This window comes from Phodopus roborovskii, unplaced genomic scaffold (assembly GCF_943737965.1).
Source record: "Phodopus roborovskii unplaced genomic scaffold, PHOROB, whole genome shotgun sequence".
Lineage (NCBI taxonomy): Eukaryota > Metazoa > Chordata > Mammalia > Rodentia > Cricetidae > Phodopus > Phodopus roborovskii.
Window position 1 is genome coordinate 7803228 of NW_026126689.1, and position 24241 is coordinate 7827468.

Here is a 24241-nt window from a genome sequence, read left to right on the forward strand (position 1 = left end):
TGGCCTTGAAAGATCAGCCACATACCCCAAGAACCATGCGACCTTTACCTCAAGGATGATATTCCTTTAGGAATATTTAAAAGTAGAAGGGGACATGGCAGAAATTGTTTGGGGATGATTATCGATACTGAGGAAGGTGGTCCAGGAATTTAGGGCAGTTGACATTAAATCTAGATGTTTGTAGATCTCACCATGAAAGTGGTTAAAGGTCTCTTCTGAACATGGGGTTCACTATTCCAGGGAGGCAGGAAGACCAGCCACCACCAAGTAGCCTGGGTGTGAAGAAAGTTACTCAAAAGGTGCTAGGAAAATACAGGTGTGTGTGTGTGTGTGTGTGTGTGTGTGGTGTTAAGTGCTGATCCTCAACAGGAATTCTTTCTTCATTTCTCTCTGGAAATGCCCCCACCACTGTCTTATATAATGTACTGTGAGAGGAAATGCAGTCTGCGAGAGCTGGAGGAGGTCTGAGGTACCTTTGCTCAAGCTCCCAATTTTAGTCGTGGCAAAAGAAAGGCAGAGAAATCTAAGAATCTGTTTCTGCTCAGGCAAAGTCAGACGTCCCCTCCGTCCTCAGTAGCACGTATATGTACAACACCTACTGTTGAGTATAGATTTTTCTTGCATTCGCCGACAGCAGAAATTTCTTGGGTGAAAAACCTCTAATTTAGAAAATGATCTGTCTTAAACACTTTGCAGCCCGTCGTTCAAATTGCACAGACTTCAATAATCTTAGAAACAAAAACAGAGAGAGACAAGAGACTAGGGGAGGAGGGAGAGAAGAATCAAGAGCAGTCGCTAGAGTCCTACAGCGCAGCTGGTTTCAGCCTTGGGTTCTGAGCTGGTAGAAGCCCCTTCCAGGACCAGCCCCTCATCTCCTCTTGCGAACCCACAGCAGGAAGCATCTCAGGTCTTCACTTCTGCCTCAGGGATGCTCACAGCCTTCTGCTTCACGGAGGATCCTGTGATCCGATTCAATCTAATTAACAGCTGTTTAGGGAGCATCTCGGCTTTTGGAAGGCATCACGCGAGGATCTGGGCGAGGGCGTTCATGGATGAAGATGTCCCAACACTCTTCTTGAGAAAAAGCAGCTGGCGCTTAAATCTAGCCCCCCTCTATAATTCACATGGTTAACGAGTTCCCCCAGATAATAATGCTCCAGATACATTCCCCCGAAGGTCCCCCACGTCTGGAGGTTATTGCCTGGAGCCTGCTCTGATGCTGCAAGGAGGTGGCGGAGAAAATGTTGCCTCGGGAATCTGGCATCAGTGGACTGAGACCGAGCCTTGCCCAGCAGCTCACCGGCCACTGCCAGGGCAGAGTAGCTCCTGGGTCCGGGTCCGCTTCCCTTGTGAGCTAACCAGGGCGCGGTAGGCTTGCCTCCAAGTTTCCCAGGACACTCTCCGTTCCTAATGGCCAGTGTTCGTCCCCAGCGTCCCAAGCTCCCTGGTTCCCCATCCCTTCCCCTCCACTGCGGTCCATTGCCTGCAGGCAGAGTTCAAGTTCAGCCGCGGCTTTTGCTCTGGATTTAGAAAAAGGAGAAGGGGGTGGGAGAATTGGAGGGAGCCGGCTAGTCGGGCGAGGCCGAGGGGAGGCGGAGAGAGGTGGCCTCTGATTGGTTGGGGAGGGGGAGTGGAGGCACGGAGTTTCCCACAATGCCCCGGTGCGGTGCAGCGGCGGATGGATGCTGCGGGAAGGGGCTGCCATTTGCTGCCCCTGCCAGCGGCGCGCGGACCTGCCCGCGCTCCCGCCGCCTCCAGCGCCCTCAGCCCGCCCGGCCTTTGCAGCGGCACCGCCTCGGCTTCCTCCGCGGCCGCCGGAGCGGTCGCCATGAACCCCAGCTCCTCGGCGGGAGAGGAGAAAGGGGCGACGGGCGGCAGCAGCAGTAGCGGAAGCGGCGCCGGGAGCTGCTGCCTAGGCGCCGAGGGCGGTGCGGACCCGCGGGGCGCAGGAGCGGCGGCGGCGGCTGCCCTGGAGGAGCCCGCGGCCGCCGGACAGAAGGAGAAGGAAGAGGCGCTGGAGGAGAAGCTGAGGGACTTAACTTTCCGGAAGCAGGTCTCTTACAGGTAGGCGCGGGAGCCAGCAAGACAGGTGCCGCCCAGGGCGGGGGACACTTGCTCTCGCTCCAGAAAGGTACTTCTGTGGAGTTAGGGCGCTCCCTCTCTGTATCCCCGTCTCTCTCCCTGTCTCTGCCTCTCCCCCTCCCTCTTTCTGTCTCTGGCTCTCCGTCCGTCTGTCTGTCTCTCCCCTCCTCTCTCCGGGCTATATGTGTTGTTGTCTTCCCATCCTTTAATTCTGGGCTGGAGGGAAGAAGCGAGATGCCCCCAGCTTGTCCCTGCAACACCAGGGAGGGGGTGTATTTGTAACAGTAGAGGACGCTAAGGTCAGGACAAGATCAAAATCGCTTCTGTGAGTATATGGGTAGTGGGTGCAGACCCAGACATGCCTCCTTTAAGGAAAAGTCGTCAAAGTTGCCCCTAGGCTGGTGTCCTTTCCAGCACTCCCCTGCCTTCCAGAGTTCCCTGGCTGAGCCTTGGGCACAAACCGGATAGCTGAGATCTGATCTGACAGGCAGGAAAGAACAACCTTACACAGAAGAGACCATCCTTACGGAAGTTCTTGTCTTGAAATCCCCCTGTTCAGGACCCGTGAGACATAGGTCTCCAGTTGGAGGCATGTCAGTGGGTGTTGGGATTATGTGCACATGTGTTCCCTTCTTCTCCCGGTGTGCCCAGAAGATGATGTGGGCAGCCTACTCCCAAGCTATGGGTGAGGGTTAGAAGAGACTGCACTGGCACCTGAGGGCGGATGCGTTTGTGATACAAGGAGAGTGTAGGATGAATGCCCACCCAATTATGTTTAAGGAAACCCAGACTCTGTCAGGATTCGAACCAAAGTGAGGCTCGAATAGGTTCCCTACACTGCTCTCCCATTCCCAGACAAGCGAGAAGGTGCAGAGACCACCCTCACTGGTGGGTCTATAAAAGTTTAGACAACAACCCAGCATGCATTTACGAAGGCTTGTACTTGCTGGGTCTCACTCAGCATAGTACTTGAAAAGGGGTCGGTGAAAACAGCATTGGAGCCTTCTTCCTTTTGGGTTAGCAGTCCCTTTTAGAATAACCATCTAAAGTATTAAGCCTGTCACACCATGTGCTGTTATGTAAGCAAAAGCAGATGACAGAGGTGTGTGGGTTGCGAGGGTGTGCTCTGTTTATGGGGGCAGGTGTGTGAGTCATTGGGATCCCCACAGGCATTGCCTGGACTGGAGGCCCCTGTCACCAGGGCATGTGCTCTGTGTCTAAATGCCAGCGGCATATGCTGTTTCCTAAATGGTCCTCATAGCCAGGCGGTTGCAGCTGCATCCATTGCTTGCATTTTGTTCTCCACACAGAGGGAGTTCCCCACCTGAGTTGTTCTCTTAGTTACTCACACAGATCAGATCCAAATGGATCTTTCTTTTTATATTTTCGGTTTCTAAAAATAGGCAGGTGGTGGGGAGTGGGGTAGCTCTTGGGAGGTATGCTAGGACACAGGCAGCTCTACTTACGATGGTCTGTCTGGCTCTTAGGGGAACGGGAACTATATCCAGCCTAATTTAGGAGCTGCAAATTGCTGGGGGGGGTAGGGTGTGTTATTATATGAAGTACATTGTGGGTCTGGGCTTCTAGGCTAAGAGAGGCTCCTGGGTCATTGGTATTCATGAGGTTCCTTATTGGGTAGGGCTGTGAAGCCAGAATTTGCAAGGGAAATCTCTTCTGCTTGCCTCTTGGCAGGGGTCACTCTCCCAGCCTCTCTCCTGGAGAAAAAGCATTCTCTTGGGACAGCAGCAGCAGCTCTTGGGCTGTTGTGTTCTCACAGGCACATGGATGTGTGTACAGGTACAAAAACAGGCGTGCAAATGGCAAGAGAATAGTAGCACAAGACACTGGCCTGTCCTGAACCCCACAGTGGTGACTTTTATTTCTTGGATGCTATTTCTCTTTAAGTAAAGCCTCACCATTTCCAGGGTAGTGACACTGGCACACACAGTTCCTCAGGTGGCTGGTCAGACTGCTTGCTATCCCCAGGTGTATAGTCTCTACTGTCTGTGGGTGAGGAGGTTGTCACACTCCTTAGTTGTGATGCTTATACACCACACTACCTGAGAGTTGCTGTCTTAAAGGCACAATAGTTGGCTCTAGAACTCATAAACTGCACAGCCAAACCAAGCCACATAGTCTCAAAGGCGAGAAGGGCAGTGAGCCTTCTTCTACCTAGCATGTGTTTATCCTGAGCAGTCTCTGTATTTTGGTCTCTGCTGTTTATTTGTTTCTGAGAGTCAGAGCAAATGGTCTTCCTATTTGTCATGGTGGCCTTTGTGCTGGACTCAGAAGACGGGCGCTGGACCTGATGGTTCTGAGAAAGGCTGGTGAGGGAGCAGTTTGGTCTGGGGTTGGGTGTTGGCTCTTCAGGGGTTACTCCCCTGCCTCCATCTGACCCTGAGGGTTCTGGGCACAGCTTAGGATGGGGAGTGTCGGGAGTTAATGGAGAGCAGTCAGGAAGGCCTTGGGGGACAGATTCTGTGCAAAAGTGTGTATCTGGAGTGGGAGGTACAGCTTTCATGTAAGGGATCATTTGAGGTGGTGAGGTGGAGATTTTCAAGCAGGTGGAAATATCTTGAAGAGCATGAATATTTGTAGAATGAAAGTTGGTGTGAAAGAAGGGGGCTTTGGAGGAGTGTGTGTGTGTGTGTGTGTGTGTGTGTGTGTGTGTAGGGAGGGTCTCATCTGTTCCTCTTGTTGCTAAGGAACATATAAGCTAGAGTTTAAAAATAAATGAAGAGTGGGTGGGCATATGCAGTGACTCCTGTCTTTTTAGGAACCAGAGCCCTTTACAAGATGCCTTTAAATAACCATTTCTGGAGGCAGATTATTCATTTTGCTGACTTTTACTTTGTTAAGTAAAATAAACTCCTTTATATGCCCCTAGACTTCCCCTCATTATCTTTCCTTTGTTGGCTGTTCTTTTTTGGGGGGATGCTTTTACCACAAGAATTTTCCCTTTATTTCAGAATCTGCACCCAAAGAGCAAATAGCCCCCAATAGACTATAACGCAAAAGGTTCTAGCAGGCAATGCAAGCGATCTGGTATTTTTCTGTTAAAATTACTACTTCCTTTTTTCTTTTCAAATTATGGTGCTGTAACAGATACATATGTGTAAATGACTATATAATATGTAGGAACTCTTTTTTTTTTTAAACTGCTGTATTTTAAGTCAGTAAAATGGAAAGGGGGAAAAAAAAACCCAGAAAGATGCAGAGAAGGAGAGAGAGAGAGAAGGCAGCTGACATTTATTGTGTTTGTCAGACTCTGTAAGACGTATTACAGCACGTTGTATCTTTTTGGTGTGCATGTGTGTATATGTGGATGTACATGTTAGTGTGTGTGTGTGCGTGTGTGTGTGTGTGTGTGTGTGTGTACGTGTGTGTATGTGTGTGCGTGTGTGTACATGTGTGTGTATATGTGTGTATGTGCGTGTGTGTGTGTATGTGTGTGCATGTGTGTACATGTGTGTGTACATGTGTGTGTGCGCGCGCGTGTGCGTGTGTGTGTGTGCGTGTGTGTGCGTGCGTGTGTGTGTGTGTGTGCGCGTGTGTAGGTATATGTGGGGAGCTGAAGTTGACTTGTCTTTTTAAAATCTCTCTCCTCTTTATTTATTGAGGCAGGATCTCTCACTGAACTTGGAGCTGATTCTGGCTAGTAGCTAGCCAGCTTGCTCTGGGAATAAATACGCTGTCTCTGACCCCCAAGCTCTGGGATTACAGGTGGCCACCATACCAGCTCAGCTTTTAAGTAGGTCTCGGATCTGAACTCTGCTCCTCATGCTGGCAGGACAAGAGCTTTGTCTACTGAGTCTTCCCCCAGACTTGTATATTGCATGTTATTTAAGCTTCATGGTAGCCCTATGATAGGACTGGACTATTTCTGTTGTACAGAAAATGAATCTGAAGCATGGGGCTTGGGTTGGAGGCAGATCTGGCTCTAAAGGACTTTCTCTTTAGACTACATTTTTCTAGTTGGTTCCTTAAAAGTCCATGTCAAGTTTGAACTCTTTCCATGTGTGCATACATGAGTGTGTGTGTGTGTGTGTGTGTGTGTGTGTGTGTGTGCGCACTGACTTTTCACCCCACCTATAAGAATGCTGCAGGTCTCCCTCCTTCCGCCCTCCCTCTCTCTCTCTCCCCCCCCCCCCTTTTTTTTTTTTTTTTTGGAGACAGATTCTCTCTGCATAGCTCTGGCTGTCTTGGAATGCACTATGTACACTATGTAGACCAGGAGAGTCTCAGAGTCACAGAGGCCCACCTGCCTCTGCCTCCTGAGTCCTGGGGTTAAAAGGCGTGTGCTGCCACGCCCAGATCTCCCTGCTCCTCCCTGTGTGTTTCTTTCACTGGACTCAGGCTCTTTGCCTTGGTCTCTAGGGCTAGTGCCTTCGGAAACCCTCCACTATTTCAGAATCAGAAATGAATATAAATCCATGATCCTCGGCAAACTGTTTGAGTTTGCTTCTGAGAACAAAACCACTTCCGAGACACCTGCTATCTGTACAAAGACACCCATGTTAGAAGTTTATGCACTTTTAAAATCATTTCTTCAGGTGCTGTGTAGGTGCAGCGAGGCTTATCGCAAAGCTGCTGCCTTTCCTCTCCGGGTGACACACAGCAAAAGAGAGAGCACAAGTTTGCTTGTAAGGAGGCCTTGGCAATTACCATGACTTATGAAGTCTCTATGCATGGCCTTCAGTTTCTTCGTGAAAGCCGTGGTGGTGGTCACACTTGACCTTCCTTACAGGAAGTTTCTAGTACAGTATAGAAGCAATGGGACTTCTTAGAGGACTTCTTATAGAACATGGGACTTCTTAGAGGAGACGACTGGTGGGAAAAAGGTCTCAGTCCTTGACTGTGATGACAACAACAGAGTATAGTTGTCCCTTGGTGGCTGTGGGGGGTTAGGGGCGGGACCACTGTGCAGACACTCAAGCCCCTTTAGTAAAATAGTATCACACTCACATATAAGTCATTTGTACCTTTCCCTAAACCTTAAATCACCCCCGTTAATTAAAATTTCCAATGCAATGTTAATGCCATCTAAGTAGTTGTTAGATACTATGAAAGCGGATTGACAATATGGCATGTTCGGTTCAGAAACAATGAGCTGTTTTTTCAATATTGTCAGTCCATGATTGGTTGAGTGTTTAGTGGTAGGACTTGCAGACACAGGGGGCTCCCTGTGATCATGTGTCATGCTCTGTTCCCCCAAACAAGATTGTATTATCAGACAGCTGAAGCTAAACAGGTCAGCATGGGCATGGCTCTGCTTTGCTTTGGCGTTGGTAGCATACAGAGAACACGAACTTCTCCCGACTATCGATCAGGGTGTCACATTCTTTACAAGGCCAGCTTTGAACATCTGCGCTCTGCCTCATGTGTTCGTTAGATAAAGACTTCAGGATGAGGCTGTAACTTAATTTAGGGGCGCCCTTACTCGGGACACATACCAGGTAAGATTTCAAACTAACTGCTGTCCAGAGCATGTCTGCCGACACTGATCTTTCAGAGGCTGGATTTGATTTTTTTTTTTTTTTTTTTTTTTCCTTTTGCATGGGAGAGTTCTCACACTGAGCCTCATATTGTTGGGCTGGAGAAGTGGGTTAGCGCTTTGCTGGTGTTCAATTCTATTGTGGAAACAGAGGCATTGCCTCATGGGGCCAGATTAAATTAGAGGAAATCTTTCCAACATTCTACTTTCTAATCTGAGAAGATAAAGAGTCCCAGGGAGGGCCAGCCTGGTTACTGCATCTCACCGTTCTTCTGGGATGGGATCTAGGGTACATGTGTTCTCTGGCGCCCCAAGGCATACTTGGGGTGGAGGCCCCTGTGAAAGCAGAGGCATCTGGAGAGTCACAGTTGCCTTTGGGCTGGACATTTGTTCTGCAGCTTGGGTTCGCATTGGCCATACTGGTCCTGTGGACCCTGATGATTTCTTCTGAGTTCCCACCTTGTAATGGCTGCTGTGTCCAGTGGTATGCGAGCTGTCCTTCTGATGGATACCAGGGGAAGATGGAATGTGCACAAAATAATGACAAAATAGACTAATTTCTAATTGTTTGAGTTGGCTGGGACATATTGCCAGCCATAGCAAATCAGTGTAATGTGAAAGATTAAAGAAATAAAATACCAAGCGAGGCCTGTTTGAGCTCTCATTCTGTCTCTCGGGCTTGTGTGCCAGCAAACTCCCCAGAAGGAGGAGCTCTGAGGGCCTAAGTTCAGGTGGTCTTTTGGGGGGGTCCCTTCAGATAACTTTGTCAGGACTCAGCCATGATTTCCTGATCTGGGAATTAAACTGGAGTTTGAAGCGGGAGTCTCCCAGATGATGGTAGACGAGTTGTATGTCCTCTTCGAGGCTCAGCAGTATCACCAGTAAAATGGTGTCAGGGCAGTGTCTGCCCTGCCTGGGAGGCTTGGAGATTAAGGGAGTTACATTTTTGTGCAGAGTTCAGCTGGCTTAGCTGCCTTGAAGAAACCTGTTCTTCTTGATCGGTAGGCAGAAGATAAATATTTCTTGAGTGAATAAATGTAAACATCCACTTTAAATAAGCAGCTACTCTTGCCTCCTTGGGGTCCACTGTAAATACCATTTTCCCATCCTCTGCCTTCCTCTCTTGTATACTCCACTCTGAAGCCCAGAGCCATGCTCCTGTTTACAGCTCCCTCCTGGAGTACCTGCTCCAGCCATCTAGCCAGCTGTTGGAGGCCTGAGGAGGGCGGCAGAAGCTCTTCCCTACCCATCTATTTGCAGCTTGTCAGAGAAAAGGCCTTAATTTGCCTTCTGAGCAGCACTAATTAGCTCTCTGGTTCTCTTTCTGTCCGTCTCATCCCTTTCCAAGGGGCAGCATTGATTTTCTCCCCCCAAGGAATTTTCTGTCCATGTTTCTTTCTGTGAGTAGAACTTTTAACCCAGCATTCCTGGGGTCTGTTGTCCTGACTGTGGTCCACTCTGCCTGGCCACTCCAACACCCTAGGGTATGCGTTACTTCAAGCATCTCTCCCATCAGTATGACATGTGTGTGTGTGTGTGTGTGTGTGTGTGTGTGTGTGTGTGTATGTGTTGTAAGGTTTATTTTGAAGAATGCGTTAGCTCACCTGTGACTCTGAGCTTCTGCTCTGTTTATAATTTGCCTAACAACAAACTCTTCAAAAGAGTGACAGCTACTTTTCATACTCGTGTATCCTATACAGCAGGAGAGAATGGCTTGTGAATTTCCCAACGTCCCTAGTATTCAGAGAGGAGTGGTCTGGACTCAGCTTGGATTATTATAGAGGAAAGTAAGTCACTGTGTCAGATGCATGCACACTGGCTGAAGGAGGGGAGGTGTCATAGGGAAAGATCTTAGCAGGTAAATGCTGATGCTGTTTCTGGTCCTGAGTTTTGTCAACTTTGGAATGGAGCAAGCACCATTGTTTGAAAAGAATTTCATGGGACTTGAGTCAGGCCGCTATGAGATTTGCTCAAGTAGAGATTTGCCTTTACATTTTTAGACTCACTCTGGTAAGAACTGGTTCTGGCTTTGGTACACCCATGCTCTAGCTTTTGGCGGGTATGGAGGAGACACTGGAAGTGTAAAGGGTAAAGTCTCCTTTTAACCCTTTGACTACTCTCAGAGTGATGCTTGAGAGCCCTGGTTCTGAGACTTACTACCAAGGTCCAAACGGTTACTTCTGCCTTCTTACTACAGCTGTTCTGCAAGTCCCATAAGGCCCCGGTGTGCCTTAGTGTCCCCGTCTGTGAAGTGTTCACATGGTAGTGGCCACCCTGTAGGACCATTTCTAGTTTAAGTGAGCTGATACAATTCTGGCTCCCGAAAAGCAAATGATATAGGCATGCTTGCCAGGGTGGTGTTATTTGTGACATAACAGGAAAGTGTATTATTCTTCCAAATATTCAACATCTGCCCCGTGTCAGTGACTGACAGTAAAAGAATTCAGATAATATGAAAATGAGGTAGACGTACTTTAAGATGTGAAAACCTACAGGTTTTGGCATTCATGACAATGTAGACTTTCTAATGATTTCTAGTATTCCAGAATGGATTAGCATGTAAGTCCATCCTTACCAGGCAATGAAAAAGGATTCTGCTGTTGAGAGGTCTGGTCACTGGAGTACACAGAAGGCAGAGAGCAGAGAAGCCAGGCAACATCAAGGTAGTGACCCAGACTTCCAGCTGGCCATCTGAGAGCAGGCATCCTGTGTCAGGAATGAGGACACAGCCATTACCTGTGACTGCAGGACATAAAACATCTTTCCTGCCTTGTCCTGATGATGCCCCCCCCCCTTTAAACACAGACAGTGACCGACTGGCCTATCCTGACAATCAGAGGACCGAAAAACAAAACAACAAAACCTTCACTGCTTGGATTATTCAGAAATGGGAGACTCAACCTTCTGGGATGTTCTGTCAGTCAGCTCAACCAGGCTAAAGCAAAGAATTTGATTTTTTAAAGGACTTTAGATGGATTTATTGTTGAGTACATAAAACCAGCTCAGACTCTGCATAAGTGCTGGGGTGTGTATGTGTAATTTATTTTACTTGGGACACAAAGATAAGTTGGATGGCTACTTTAGCCTATTTGTATGAAATAGAGAGTAGATTCCTTGAAGGGACTTATAGTTATTGAAGTGTGTATGTGTGAGATGTATCAGATATCTGGAAAAAATATTATGTTGCATGCATATGGTGTATGTGTATGTGTGTTCATGTGTGAGTGTATGCACCTGTGTGTGTGCTGGTGCTTGGTCTTCACTGTGCATATTGAAATATTGCCTCTCATTTGAATCCAGAGCCTATCAATTCAGCTGGTCTAGCTGTCAGCTTGCTTGAGGAATCTTGTTTCTCCCTTCTGAGCACTGGGGTTATAATCAGGCTGCCATGCCTACCTGACATTTACTTGGGTGTTGGGGATCTGAGTTCAAGTCCTCATCTTCACATACTGAGTATTTACAGATTGAACCATCTCCCCAGCCTCCCGTAAAATTCATTTTTTATTATTAAAAAAAAAAAACCCAAAAAACTCAAAGGAAGTTTGCTTAGAGATAAGAAGAGCTTTATATGAGGTTATGTGGAGGCAATTTTAAAAAGGGGGTTCATGGATCATTTTGAGGAAAATGTCTGGAACATTTCTCAGGCCAAAAGGACTGGAGATTTAATCATTTTGTGTGACAGCTTTTTGAGGCAAGGCACTCAGATGGAGAGCATTCCCTGTAGAGGTTTTTGATGGAAAAGCTTGATTAAAAATAGATTCTCTCTTTTAAATTGACCCCTTGTCCTTGTAGAGATTGAGCTGTGGCATGCTCTTGTCGCTTTCTACTTGAAATGCAATCCCTAGCGTTTGAAGTTTGAAGGAAGGAGAAAACTGTGGGCCTTTTCAGCCACCTGAGTCCCCTGTACCTGCTGTAGCCCAAATGGCTCAGAAATCACATAGGGCTAGAGGCGCAAGCCTGAAACCCAGGTTCTGAGGAGGGCTTTCTTCTGGGATGCCTATGGCTGTAATCTTGCTGTGTTCCCACGTGGATGAAAGCAGAGACACCAAATGGGTGTACCTCCTCCTAGACAGCTGCCAATCTCCCCGAGGAGAGGGCGCCACTTTCCATGTCCTAATCCCCCCCCCCCACTTATCACTTTTGGGGTTAGGAGTTCAACATATGAAGGAGATGGTAGAGCTCCATGGAAAGATTAGTTAGGACTTTATGTGTGTGTGCGCGTATTGGGCATGAAATGACGTAGTCATGGCCAAGTAGGTTTTCTGCTGGTAGTAAGCAGAGACATTCAGCCCACAACACCAGCACACCTTACATTTTCTCACAAAGTCTTAGGAAATCATGGGCATTTCTATTTTCGTCATCCCCGTGGGCTCTGAACCATTCCCGAGGAAACAAAGGCAACCCATGTGTTTCTCAAGTCCTTGTAAAGTGCAGGGCAGGGCGTACCACCTCCTCTAGACATCTCCCCGCCCCTGATAGTAATGAACCCCAGTTACCAGCTTTTCTTGGAAGCTGCTAAACATCCAGCGTACAGCTTTTCTCTGAGCTTGTGACTGGGAAAGGACTACTACTATGTTCATCATACTGATAAGGACATCGACATTTGTATGTTGACAGTGTTCCCAAGGTCACGCAGCTGGTTAATCAGCAGGCTAAGATCTGTGTTTCTGTTTACGTACTTCTCACTGAACACAGCCTCCCAAAGTGGCTTCTCATTCTCATTACTCTTTTACTCTTTCCCATTTTTGGTGTGCAAAGAGTCATATTTTCACAATATAGCATCTTATTAGATCAACCCCCCAGGGCATGCATTTAATTTCAGCTGGCCTAGGCAGGCCAGGGCCAGGACTCGGAGAAAGGCCTTACCCATGATCCAGCAGCAAGTTTGTGTTGTTCCCCAGCACAAGACTCAGGTCTGGGTGGATAGCAGCTGCCTCCAGTTGTAGGGAGGAGGAGACTGTACCTTCCATGATGGCTCCTTAAGAACAATGTGAACTTTCCATTCAATGGGAATGGAGAAGGTAAATCTAGCTTCCTAGGATTCTAAAATTATTGTGGGGATTAGAGCCCGGCACTGATCCTTTTAAATTCTACCTTCAGGGCAAGACCTCATGATTTGTAATCAGAGTGGAACTTGAAGGAAGGTGGGTGATGGTCATGAGTTGGGTTCCAGTAAAGAAGTTAGGAGCATATTTTGGGGCTGGACTGGTAATTACCACCATTTGATAATCAGAAGTATATATCCTTAGAAGAGGTGGACATTTCCTTTTTAACCAGTGAGCTGTTCGGGCTGAGAGTGTTTGCATTAGCTTTTCCACTTACAGACTCTTCAGAGTTTGCTAAGTATGTTCACGTGTGCACTTATAGACACCTAGAAGGTTCCAAAGCAGCATGTCAAAAAACCTGAGTCATTTTCACATTTGAAGAAACCCTCAGAACGTCTTGGGAAAATAAATGTGGAAGCTATTTAAAGATTAAAACAGAAGCTTTCTATGAGCCAGTATGAGACTACTTACAACAGAATCCAAGGGATTTTCTCTTCAGACCAATTTCTGGAGATTTCTTTAACTGTTAATACCGACTAAATTTAGGTTACTTAATAATAATAAAAATGTGTGTGCTGCATTTCAGGCTTAGTGTTAGTAATCCCCTTTCACATCAGTGATCTCATTTTCACTGCAAAACAACCCAAGGCTCCCTGTGTTGTTTGCCCAGTCAGTATACACGGAAGGAAACAGCCACAACAGCTCAGTGACTTCTTGACGGCCACAAGCCCCGAGGGGCCCTGCCCGATCCACACTGGATTCTGAACCAGAGGTCCCACTTTCTTTTTATTCAGCCACTGTTTCCTTAAGTGACTCTATGCAAAGATAGCTATCGACGTCATCCTCGTGTTAACTTGAATTTATCTCCATGCTTAATCACAATGGCCAGAGATGGAATCCATTACCAACTGGCATATGCCAAACCCATATGGCATCGACAGCAAGGACGACCTCATCGCCATCCCATTCCCCTTCCCTGGTCTCTGCTTAGTACAACTCTTACTAGGAAAGCGAAGAAATGATAAGAGCTGGGGAGGGAGAGAGGGAGGCAGTTGGACTCTTCCTTTGCATTAGTTGCTAAGCAGCAGCCATTTCATTGTAAGGGAGATCCAGTTCAAGTAATGACATAGGTTTTTCCAAGAATAGCATGTCATTTTTGTAGCAGCTACATTTCAGGTCTCCACAGAGCACGTGTTCTGGCAGCTCAGTGACTTTAGGGGAAGAAGTAACCACCTCAACTTTTCTGTGGAAAATAAGGAGAAAATTCAATGTAGCAGATTACCTAATTCATTGTAGCAGATTACTTAATTCAGTGTAGCAGATTACCAACGCCTCCCACCTTCTGTGCACTGTAGGCAGCAAGAGCAGCTTTAAGGGTCTGAAGCCCTCCCCAGGAAACAGAGCTGGGTTTTGAGGCCACAGTCATTGTCTTATGCCAGACCCAGTCTCAAAGGGATATTCTGGATAGTTTAGGTTGTTTGAAGTAACCTGGTCTAGACCAGAATTTGGTTGCCACCAAGAAGTCTGGTTGTGGCCGTGATTTCATTGCATTGATATTTTACTGGCAACTGAAGGTTCTTGGAAAGAAATAAGACACCATACCTAGGCTAGCATAAGCCATGGAGTCCAGTTTTACCAGGAAAGAGAGTGTGAGTTCAAAGGAACGCCTGAGACTTCCTTCTAGGTGTGGTCAGACGCACGGCTCTTCCCTGGTAGTGGTAGCAGTGGTTGCCCGTTGTGATTTTCAAGAGTGCACTGTGCAAGACTGCCTGCCCTCCCCCTTCCCCACCCCTGCCCTTCACCCTCCTCCACCTTGCCCTACCCAGTTACCTGAGAGAAAACTCTTTCTGGAGTAACTGGGACTCAGAACCTGCCTTTAACTTCCAGTAAATTGCCCTCCCATTTGAGGAGGAGCATCTCTCCCAGGAACTAGACGGTAGTGTCTAGAAGCAGTGATGCACGGACAAGTCAATAAACAGTAAATGGTTATGCCCATCTCTCCAGCAATGGCTGCCGCTCGCAGGTTTCTCTGTGCTCTTCCCAACAGTTGCTTGAAAGAGCTTCGGTGAAGCAGCCTGGTTACAGGAACCCGTTGTCTGTGAGAGGAAAGTCACTTAAGCAGTACCGATGACTCCCACCTGGTACCGAACCACAGGGGAAGTCAGATCCAGGTGCCAGGAGACACCTGTCTGAGAGGCTCTCGGCCATCTGCCCTGCGCACCTCTCACAGCTGTTCTGGTAACATCAACCGAGCCCTACTGTGTGCTCGTAAGGGACCTTGCTAGGTGCCATGCACACAGGATTGCGGTTACCTCTTACAGGGCTTTTATGAGGGAGACACTTCTACTATTCATAGCTGTATAGAACAGGAAGCCGAGGCACAAGAGAGTGAAATCACACCTAGGCCAACTAGCAATGAAGCCAGGATCTGAGTTCCAGACCGTACAGAAGAGGGCACTAAAGAGGCTGGAGTCATAGGTGAGCCTCGCATCGGTACTGGGGACCTAACTGGGGTCCACTTGAAGAGCAGTATGCAGTCTTGCCTATCAGAAAATTCTCTGTCACTCGCCTTCATATTTCAAGTTGAACAAACCTAGTGTTACAGGGGCAACACAATTAATTTCAAGCCAAAGATCTTATCCTTGCAGGGCGTATTTTCTGGTCACATGCAGTCCCCATTTATCCCATCCTGCCTTGCTTTCACGTGTGTCCCCAGCTGGCCCTGTGGTTTCTACCTGTGGGGATCGTGCTTTCCCTTTTGGGAGGCATGACAAAAGACTCTGTATAACGTGTCTTCACATATATGCAGCCAGAGGCTGTCTACCTCCATAGTCCTTCTTTCTCTACACCAGACCACCTCCACTTTCATTCTTGTGGTTGTGGTGTGGTTGTGAGCCTAGCCTTCAATGGCTGAGCCATCTCTCCATCCTTACCCTGTTATATTCACCTTCGTTTTTGTGGTTGCCCTTGACTTGACAACATTTTGGGTTATCCATGGTTTTCTTCGTAAAACTGGAGAACTAAACTGAGAATGTGGTCTAGCCAAGGGCACTGCTAGCGCCTATAAGGTGCTTGTTCAAATTGGAGGTGGACAAATCCACACAAGTTCACCACTGTTTCAGAGTTTAGTCGGCCCCAGAGCCAGAGTAGAGCTTGTGATGAGGAACACTCAGGATTTTCATCTCTTGGTGGCCCCCTGTGTGACTGGAGTCTCTCTGTGTGGCCATTGGTTGTAGCTGTGGATTAGCATGGGTGCAGGCTAGTTGCTATGAAGCCCGTTCTAAAGCCAAGTCACCGGACCACAAAACTCAACCAACTACTGTGCCATTCCCCAAGTTTTGCCTAGGCTGCAGCAATTTTCCTTAATACTTGCCATTTCAGTTTTGCTACATCTTTACTTGGCATTCTTTATATGTATCTCAGATACCAACCGCTTCTAGAGTGCTTGAGGTCCATTCTTCTGCCTACCTGGTCTTTTCTCCTCGTTTCCTCCACCCTCTCCTCTCTTTAACGAGAAAGGGCTGGGTCTTCCTTAAGAACTAATTGCTGTCATCTCTACTTCTCATATGATGACTGTCACTGTCCTTCTGTCTGTGCTAGTGCAAGGTGTGGCGGCGCTGGAAGCCTCTGTGTCAACCCTTCTTAGGTTTGCTGGAACTCCTTGAGAAGTTGCGTTCACTCAGCTCTGGTGAAGTTTTTTTTATAGTGTCGGGGTTCTCCGCCCGTGGGTTTGAGACCCTTTGGCAAACCTCTGTCTCCAAAAAATAGTTACACTACGATTTATAACTAGCAAAATTACAGTTATGGAGTAGCAGCAAAAATAATGTTATGGTTGGGGGTCAGATGACGTGAGGAACTGTATTAAAGGACCGCAGCACTGGGAAGGTCGAGAACCGCTGATGTAGTTGACAGTGAACCCGATTAAGAACGCTCGCTGTACTGGGCTAAACCTGTAGTTGATGGCTATGGTGTTTTGATTGAGAAATGCTCCCTCATAGGCTCAGAATTTTAAATACTTGATCCTCAGTTGGTAGAGCTGTTCGGGAGGTGGTATATTCTTGCTGGAGGAGGTACATCAACGGGGAAGGATTTGAGAGTTCATAGTGTCTTTCTACTTCCTGTTTGTACCCCCCCCCCACTCCCATCTCATATCATGTTGCTGAAGATGTGTTCCCTCAGCTTTCTAATCTGACTTGCAACGGTCTTGTCTCCTCTCTGTGGAACCTTGGGGAGAATAAAGGTCTCATCACGAGGGCTTTGCTTTCACACATAGTAGGCATTGGTTTCCTCTGCTTTTTGAAGCCAATTAAAATGAACTAAATGCAATACCCAGTTTCTTAGTCTTATACACACAATGTGCCTAGCGGCCACACACACAAGTAGCTCCCACAGGAGCCAGCACAGAGGGAGAACATTGTCATCACTGTAGACAGTACAGCTGAATAGCTGGCTATTTGAGGGACACACCAAGACACTAATTTATCAAAGCTGTGGAAACCTCTAGCCAGCTCTCCTTGAGTGGTAACCTTGAACAGTATCGTTCCTGAGTTAGACATCCTGCTCCCTAGTTAAGATGTCATATGTTAGGGATGTGAGCAGAAAGGAGAGATCATTCTAGGGCGTAGTGTTCCTTCCTTCCGAACTGCAGCGGTGACTCACTTCCCAGAGGATAAGGTCATGGAGTCTGACTTCTCATCGTTGCACACCACACTCTCCCTTCCTTCACTCAATGCCTGAAGTCCTAGGTGTAAGAGAACACAACGGGGGGTTGGAGGGAGCTGGAAACTTATCCATCTAGGAAAGCTCAGCGCCTGAGAGTCGCTTGTGGGGACAGTGTGAAAGAGGAACTCCATTGGGGGTTATTGAGCATCGTCCAAGATGGAGGGGTGAGCTTGCATTACGGATCTGTAGCTTCAGTCTGAGTTAGTCACAGAGATTGCTTGCTACGCTGTCTGTTTTGTTTTTAATGTTAGTTCAGTTGTGCTCTGTAAATATTTAGTTACAATCCACTATAGAGTACACAGGGACTGGAACCTTTCATGTGGCTCACCTGGTGCCTGGAGAAAAAGACCTGAGGGCTTTTTTGTGAAAGGCTGCAAGGACCCAGCAAACGCCCCAGGAGAATCTGTGTGCATCTGTGTGGCTTCTCTCGTGCCTTGAACTGACAATACTACACACCAGGGTGTTCTAAAAACAACCTCAGTAGTTTGCATCCTTCACTGAAGGGAGCAAGATAATTTGTGAGGATGTTGAGTAATGGGGAAGGAGAAAAGCCTTAAAAGATGAGAAATGAAAGACATGAATTTCAAGCGTCTCTCAGGCTCTCCCATGTATCGAGCGTCTCTTTGAAACCTTGATATTAAAAATGGAAAGAGTATCTGTGAGATTTTTTTTTCCTTGCCTGTGTTTTATGGCATGAACAGTCCCCTAGATAAAAGCTTAGCTGCTTTGTAGGGCTTTTATCTACACAAAACTGAGTAGTATATGGCCTAGTCTGTAAATGTTTCCAAGGCTTGTCACTTACTAGGGAACTACGTGAAAACGTACTGGGTGCCCAGTCTGTGTGACACTGTGCAAATCTATGCTGATAGAAATACAGGAGAACTTGGAAGTTCTGGCATCAATGGTTTACCATTCAGTGAGAAAGGGGAGAAGCACTCAACTGTCCTTAGAAAACCTGGGGTCACAAACCGAGGGAGAGACATACAGGGGACCGTGTGGAGGAGAGAGACCAGATGACAGGAGCCTGTTTCAGAATGAAGACTCTGGAGTTGGGGGCGGGCACCCGAGCCTTGATTGGAGGACGAAGACATGGTGAGGTCAAGGAGAGAATCAAATGACTCGTTCATATCATGGATGCAGCAGAGAAAACCTATCCTGGGTTCCAAATGGAAAGACAGAAAATCTTTTGAAACCCAATCCATTGACTTCTAATCTCCTCTGAAGTTCTCTCAAAATAGACCCTTTGATTTTTCTTTTTTAACCTAGAAACCCACACAGGAAAGGATCTTCGCCAGGAGTCAGAGTTCCTTTGTGCTCGATAGACAGTAGAGGCTCGAACAACAGAAAACAGCAGGCACAGAGTGTGCGCATGCTCTCGTCTGAGCTTCATGGACACGAAAGGGAAAAGTTACTTACATCTGGGAGGAGTTTTCTTGGGCTATTGATTTTGAAGAGTTGCTAAAAGCTCAACAGGAAGGAGTAGAGTCACGGGGGGGGGGTTTTGGGGGGGTGGGGGGGTGGGGTCGGGCAGAGCAAGGAGACATTGCAGGCACTGGGGATGGTGTGCTTACATTGGCATCACGGTGTGAACTGTGGACTGATTTTTGCTTTGAGCGTGAAATGGGAAGTGAGGCAGTGGAGGCAGGGGTGTCATCAGAAGGATTATCATTAGCAGAAAGCCGCTGGAGGCTTTTGGACAGAGAGGTAACACCCCTCTCCTCGAAGCAGCAGCTAGTTCCCCAGCTTCTGGAACCATGGTTACTGCCACAGAAGCTGTGGCTGCAAAAGTGATGTCGCCAGTCCTCTCTGTCCCCAAACACTCCAAAGCTTTCTTACTGCCCCCAGGGACAGGAAGAGGGAGAGAGATCGTTGTCTGAGAAGTGGCCAGGGGTGGAGGAGCAGGCTCTTCTAGTGCTTCAGAGGCTGTAGGTGGGGCAAATCCAGTCACACATGAGGGTTTGAGAAAGGCTGAGAGAGGACAGTGTGACTCGTCCTCAGTCACAGGGACCTCGCTTCTACATCAAGTCACATAATAATCCACGTCTGGATTCGATGCCATTCATTCATAATTCAGCAAAGCAACATTGCCTCAAGACATAGACAGCTAAACACATGGAAAATCCCAGAAGCTGCTGTGCCCAGGGCTGTACAACCCTAAACTGGTTGGGAGAAAGTCTCAAATTGTGGATTGTGTTTTTAGGCAGATTGTCCCCCCCATCTTTGACTCTGATGCCTGGAGACTACTAAGCAAATTAATGAGAGGATCATGTGTGTTCCAGATAGATTAAGAAATAGTCGTCAAGCAGCTTAAACATGTTTACTGATGGGGATGGTGGTGTTGCTGCCTAATGCTGTACCATGAACAGAGATGGACCAGGCCAGTTAGTAGAAATGCAGATAGTTTTGCAGAGAGAAGAGCTTTGCATTCAGCTGCAGGCCGTGCACTCTCTCCAGACCAAATCTTCAGGGAAGGAACAGCAACATTGAGGGGGAAAGCTTGCCTGACCAGTTCTGTCTGCTGTCTTTCATCCTGCTCCCAAAGGGTGAGGGCGACACCCAGCATGGCCTCTGCGTTGTGTATGTCACATTGCCTCCCCTGCCTGGGTGCTGGCTTACTCCCTGCATTTTAGAAAATCATAATTTTTTCATATGAATGGAAAATAGGGAAAAGTAAGGCAGAAGGAAGAGTGATGTTAAGGATCAAAGTAATATTAGCAGGCAGGTTAAAAAAAAAAAATCAAAACTTGGTTTAAGGCCACCCAAAGTGATGAGCAAATTTGCCTCTGCAGGCAGGCAGGGCCCATGTGAGTGATGTTCCTGCTGCAAGGCTGCGTCCCACCAGTGAGTTTCAGAATAAGAGGATGCTAGTGGATAATGGTTGACAACTTAGATGCAATCAGTCTAATGAAGCTGGTTCTGTTCTAAGGCAGAGGGTGAGTCTCAGAAGAAGTAGAATTCTTGCTTAGCATGCACAAATCATGCTCAGTGCTGGAAAAAAAAAGAATTTACTTCTAGGGACCCCCCCCATAGTATATTTAAGGTGTCTGTCCCTCATTCCATAGACAAAGGGGTAAACATTCTTGGAAAATAAGTCTACCGGTGTGCCTTGCAGGTTACAAAACACCATGGCCTCCTACCAACTGTGTATGTGTGCTGGGGTGCATGTGCATGTACATGGGGTATCACTCTCTCTATCTGAGATCCAGTATCCTTTCCTGAGAAGTGAGGCTTGTGATGCTACTGTCCAGGATGACCGGTGGGGTTGACTAACGGAAAAGTAGGCACAGGAGACATTTTCTAGTTGGATGTAAGTGGTCCATGCTACGTCAACATCAAGCTATCTTCCTTGAAGCCTCATGAAGACTCTGGACTTCTTGAGGTAATTACATTTCCTAAGGGCACTCAGGAATATAGGTTTACTATTGGTCCATATCATTTCGGGGAGGTACACCTGCACGTGTGTCATTTTTCATTTTAATCAGTATATCTTACTTATATTTATTTAGTAAGATGTAATAAAAGTAACCAACAAGCAAAGCTTAATGTGCAAGTCAGTTAGAACCAGAGGGCTTATAACAACTCCACGTTTCTGGCATTTCCATGTCTCCTGGACATTTCCAATTCCACGAAACTTTGACTGTGTACGCGCTGGTCAATCTAACAGAAACTAGCCACCTGGGAAGGTGAACTATCAGCTGAGGAATCACCTTCGTTGGGCTGGCCTGTGGGCACCGTTTGTGGGACTTTTTTTTGACTAATGATTGGTGTTAAAGGGCTCATCCCACTGTGGGTGAAGCTGCTTCTGAGCAGACGGTCCTGGGTCATTTAAGGAATCAAGTTGAGCAAGCTGCGGAAAGCAAGTAGCAAGCAGAACTCTGAGGTCTCTGCTGCAGCCCCCGCCTCATCCATCCCTCCGTGTTTGGCCACTGTTTCATCCCGGCAGCAGAAAGCAAGTTAGGACAGTTTTGCGCTGTGTGCATCCTACCTTATTAATATTCACATGTAAGAGTCCACTGAGTGCTGCTGTGTAACTTTTCTTTTTCTTCTTTTTTCTCTTTTGAGAAGGCAAGGATTGAGTTTCTTGGCACTTCCTCCATCCATCTAATGTGTTCATACACAGTTTTGTTTAAATCACTAATAAATGTTCACATTGCTAAGAACATACAAGTCTCCATAATTAACCCATGTGATACTCTATGAAGACTTCCTATTTTTTGTATCATCGGTCTCGTTTTAAAAGCTATCTTACACGCTTGTTCCTAATATTTCTGTAACACTTAAAACTTTTAATCAATAAATTATGTTTTAAGACAGGAGCTTGCTGTGCAGCCCAGGCTGGCCTGGAGTTCACATTCTTACTGGATCAGCTTGCAAATTGTCTGCCATGGCATACCTCTAGTCCTCAAATCCTTAACGGGACCTTGAATCTGGAGTCTGCAATCACACTGGAGGACGTATGGATTTTGTTATTTTCCTCTTAGACCTCCCTTCTGCCTCTCTTTGTCATCTTGCCCTTTCGGGACTGTGTTTACACAGCTCCCAGACTTCTCCATTATCTTGATTTCCCATTGCCATTTTGGTTGGTCTGGTCCTCTGTGCTTTTGGATTTCTGCTTTTCAGAACTTACTAGTTTTGTCCATGCCTTATTTGGTGGAACACACAACTTTTATAGCAGCAGCAGCATCCTAGATGAAATTTTACTTTCTCCTAGGGGCTTCTGTGATACTTCTAGATGACTGAGTTGTAAAAGTTTTCCAGGATATGAAGCATCCTGCAGCAACTTTTTCAGAATAGATGCATGGGGATGAGGTACTTAGAACCATTTCATGTCTGGGATACCTTATGTTTCTACCTTCCCTCTTGATTGATACTTTTTAAAATGCGGCATTCTAGATGGGAAACAGACGTCCAAGGTTTTGAATGCAAGGTCTGGCAGCTTTCTGACCTCCATTAACTCGGTTTTTTTCTTTCTTCTTGTGTTTTAAAAACATCTTTTCTTTATATTTCCTATTTAGAAAAATATGTCACACTGCGGATACCAATATCCATGTTGTTGGAGATGTTTTAGACTTTTTCAGATGGAATTTTTTTTTCTAGAGTTTCACTTTCTTGGGGACTGGAAGAAGGTTATTTTCTTTCGTTTTATTACTTGTTTTTCCTTCTGTTTCAGTGCATTTTATATTATATAGGTAATTCATCCTCCAAATTATTGCTGTAATTTTCTATTCATGTCTCTTTATTCTTATTCCATTTCTTAAGAACAGGGGTGATCTCTGCTTTGCACCCCTTTACTAGTATTTTGAAGTAGTATTATTAAGAACTGGCTTTTTTCTTTCTTTCTTTTCTAAGGCAGGGTATCTCTATGTAGCTCTGGCTGTCCTGAAACTTGCTCTTCAGGCCATCTGGCCTCAAGCTCACAGGGATCTACCTGCTTCTGACTCCAGAGTGCTGGAATTAATAGCGCTGGGATTAAAGGCCGGTTCCACCACTGCCTAGCATTTTAATTGTATTTTTAATTCCTAGACATATTCTTCCCTGCTTTCTGTTAGGTATCTTCTCATGTGTCATGCCTTGCAAGCTCCTTCTTTTACTTGATGAAGATATTAATTATAATTTTGCATGCTTTACTCACTATGATCACATTTTAATTTCTTCAAAACAGTTCTCCTTGGGCCTGGGGAGATAGCTCCATGGGGTAAGAGCCAAGGAAAAGCATCAAATGCCAGGTGGGCATGGTGGTGGCCTGCAATACCAATGCTTTGGAGGCAGAGTCGGGAAATCCCAGGGCAAACTGGCTAGCTAGCCCAGCTGGGACCCTTGAGCTCTGGGTTCAGCAAGAGACCATACCTCAATATAAAAGTAATGAGTGGTCAAGGAAGGCTCACAGCATCAATCTCAGGTTCCACATACATACACACATGTACACATGCACTGCCTCACATACATGCCCTCATACATGTAAACACATACACATGCATATACACCATAACACACACACACACACACAATCACTTTTCTTCCTTTTGTGTATCTTCTTTGTACACTGGGTGATTCAAACATCTGATGACCCAGTTTTATGTAAGCCCAAGACAGGAGGAGGCAGTGTAGAATCTGTGTGCACATGTATGTCATGGGCTCTTAAGCTTCACTGTGGGACCTGAACTCTTTTATTGGAAAAATGCTAAACATTAGTGTTTTCTGTTTGGCTTTCTTAGTGGAGACTCCTCCAACTTTCCTTTTGTAGCTGGCTGTGTTTTCTCTGACGCTCTATGTTTATTAGTTTGAGTGTGTACTGGCATTTGATCTCTGCCATTAATAGAGAGTCTCACTCCAGCTCAACTGGGGCGGGTATTTCTAGTTCCTCACTGGCTTAGCTCCTTTGGAAATGAAATCTTAGTTGCAACTTCAGGTGGGATAGGATTACCATAGGTGGCTGTGGATGGGGTCTCGGGTCGGTACCTCTATACGGAATGCTTTGCCGGAATGGGGAGACCCTAAGCCAGTCAAGTGCTTGCCTTGTGAGCGTGAGGACCCTCGCTTGAGCTCTAGAGCTCACATAAACAAAACAAAACAAAAACAACCAACCAACCAACCAACAACAACAACAACAAAAAACAAGCTAGCTTGGTGGCACTTCTAATCTCTTTATCAGCGAGGCAGAGACATCCTTGGGGCTCACTCTAGGACAGTGACAGACCCTGCCTTGAAAAGTGTGGTGGACAGCTCCGGGGGAATGACACCAGCTGTCCTTTGGCCTCCCACATTTGCGTGCACGGACTTGTACGTGTATGAACACACACACACACACACACACACACACACACACACACACACCTTTCCTCTCTGATCCCTTCTCGTCACTCACCTTCAGACACACCTGGCACTTCCAATCCCAGAG

General features: G+C 46.7%; 1 protein-coding gene across 1 annotated transcript in view; it reads left to right on the forward strand.

The window, feature by feature from the left end:
- The first annotated feature begins 1547 nt into the window (after positions 1-1547).
- The window catches only part of Dgki (diacylglycerol kinase iota), a 421628-nt gene continuing 398934 nt past the window's right edge, over positions 1548-24241 (forward strand). Inside the window, exon 1 of the mRNA XM_051174678.1 lies at positions 1548-2064. Coding sequence (XP_051030635.1) covers positions 1679-2064 — 386 coding nt within the window. The 5' untranslated portion in view covers positions 1548-1678. The remainder of the gene's footprint in view (positions 2065-24241) is intronic.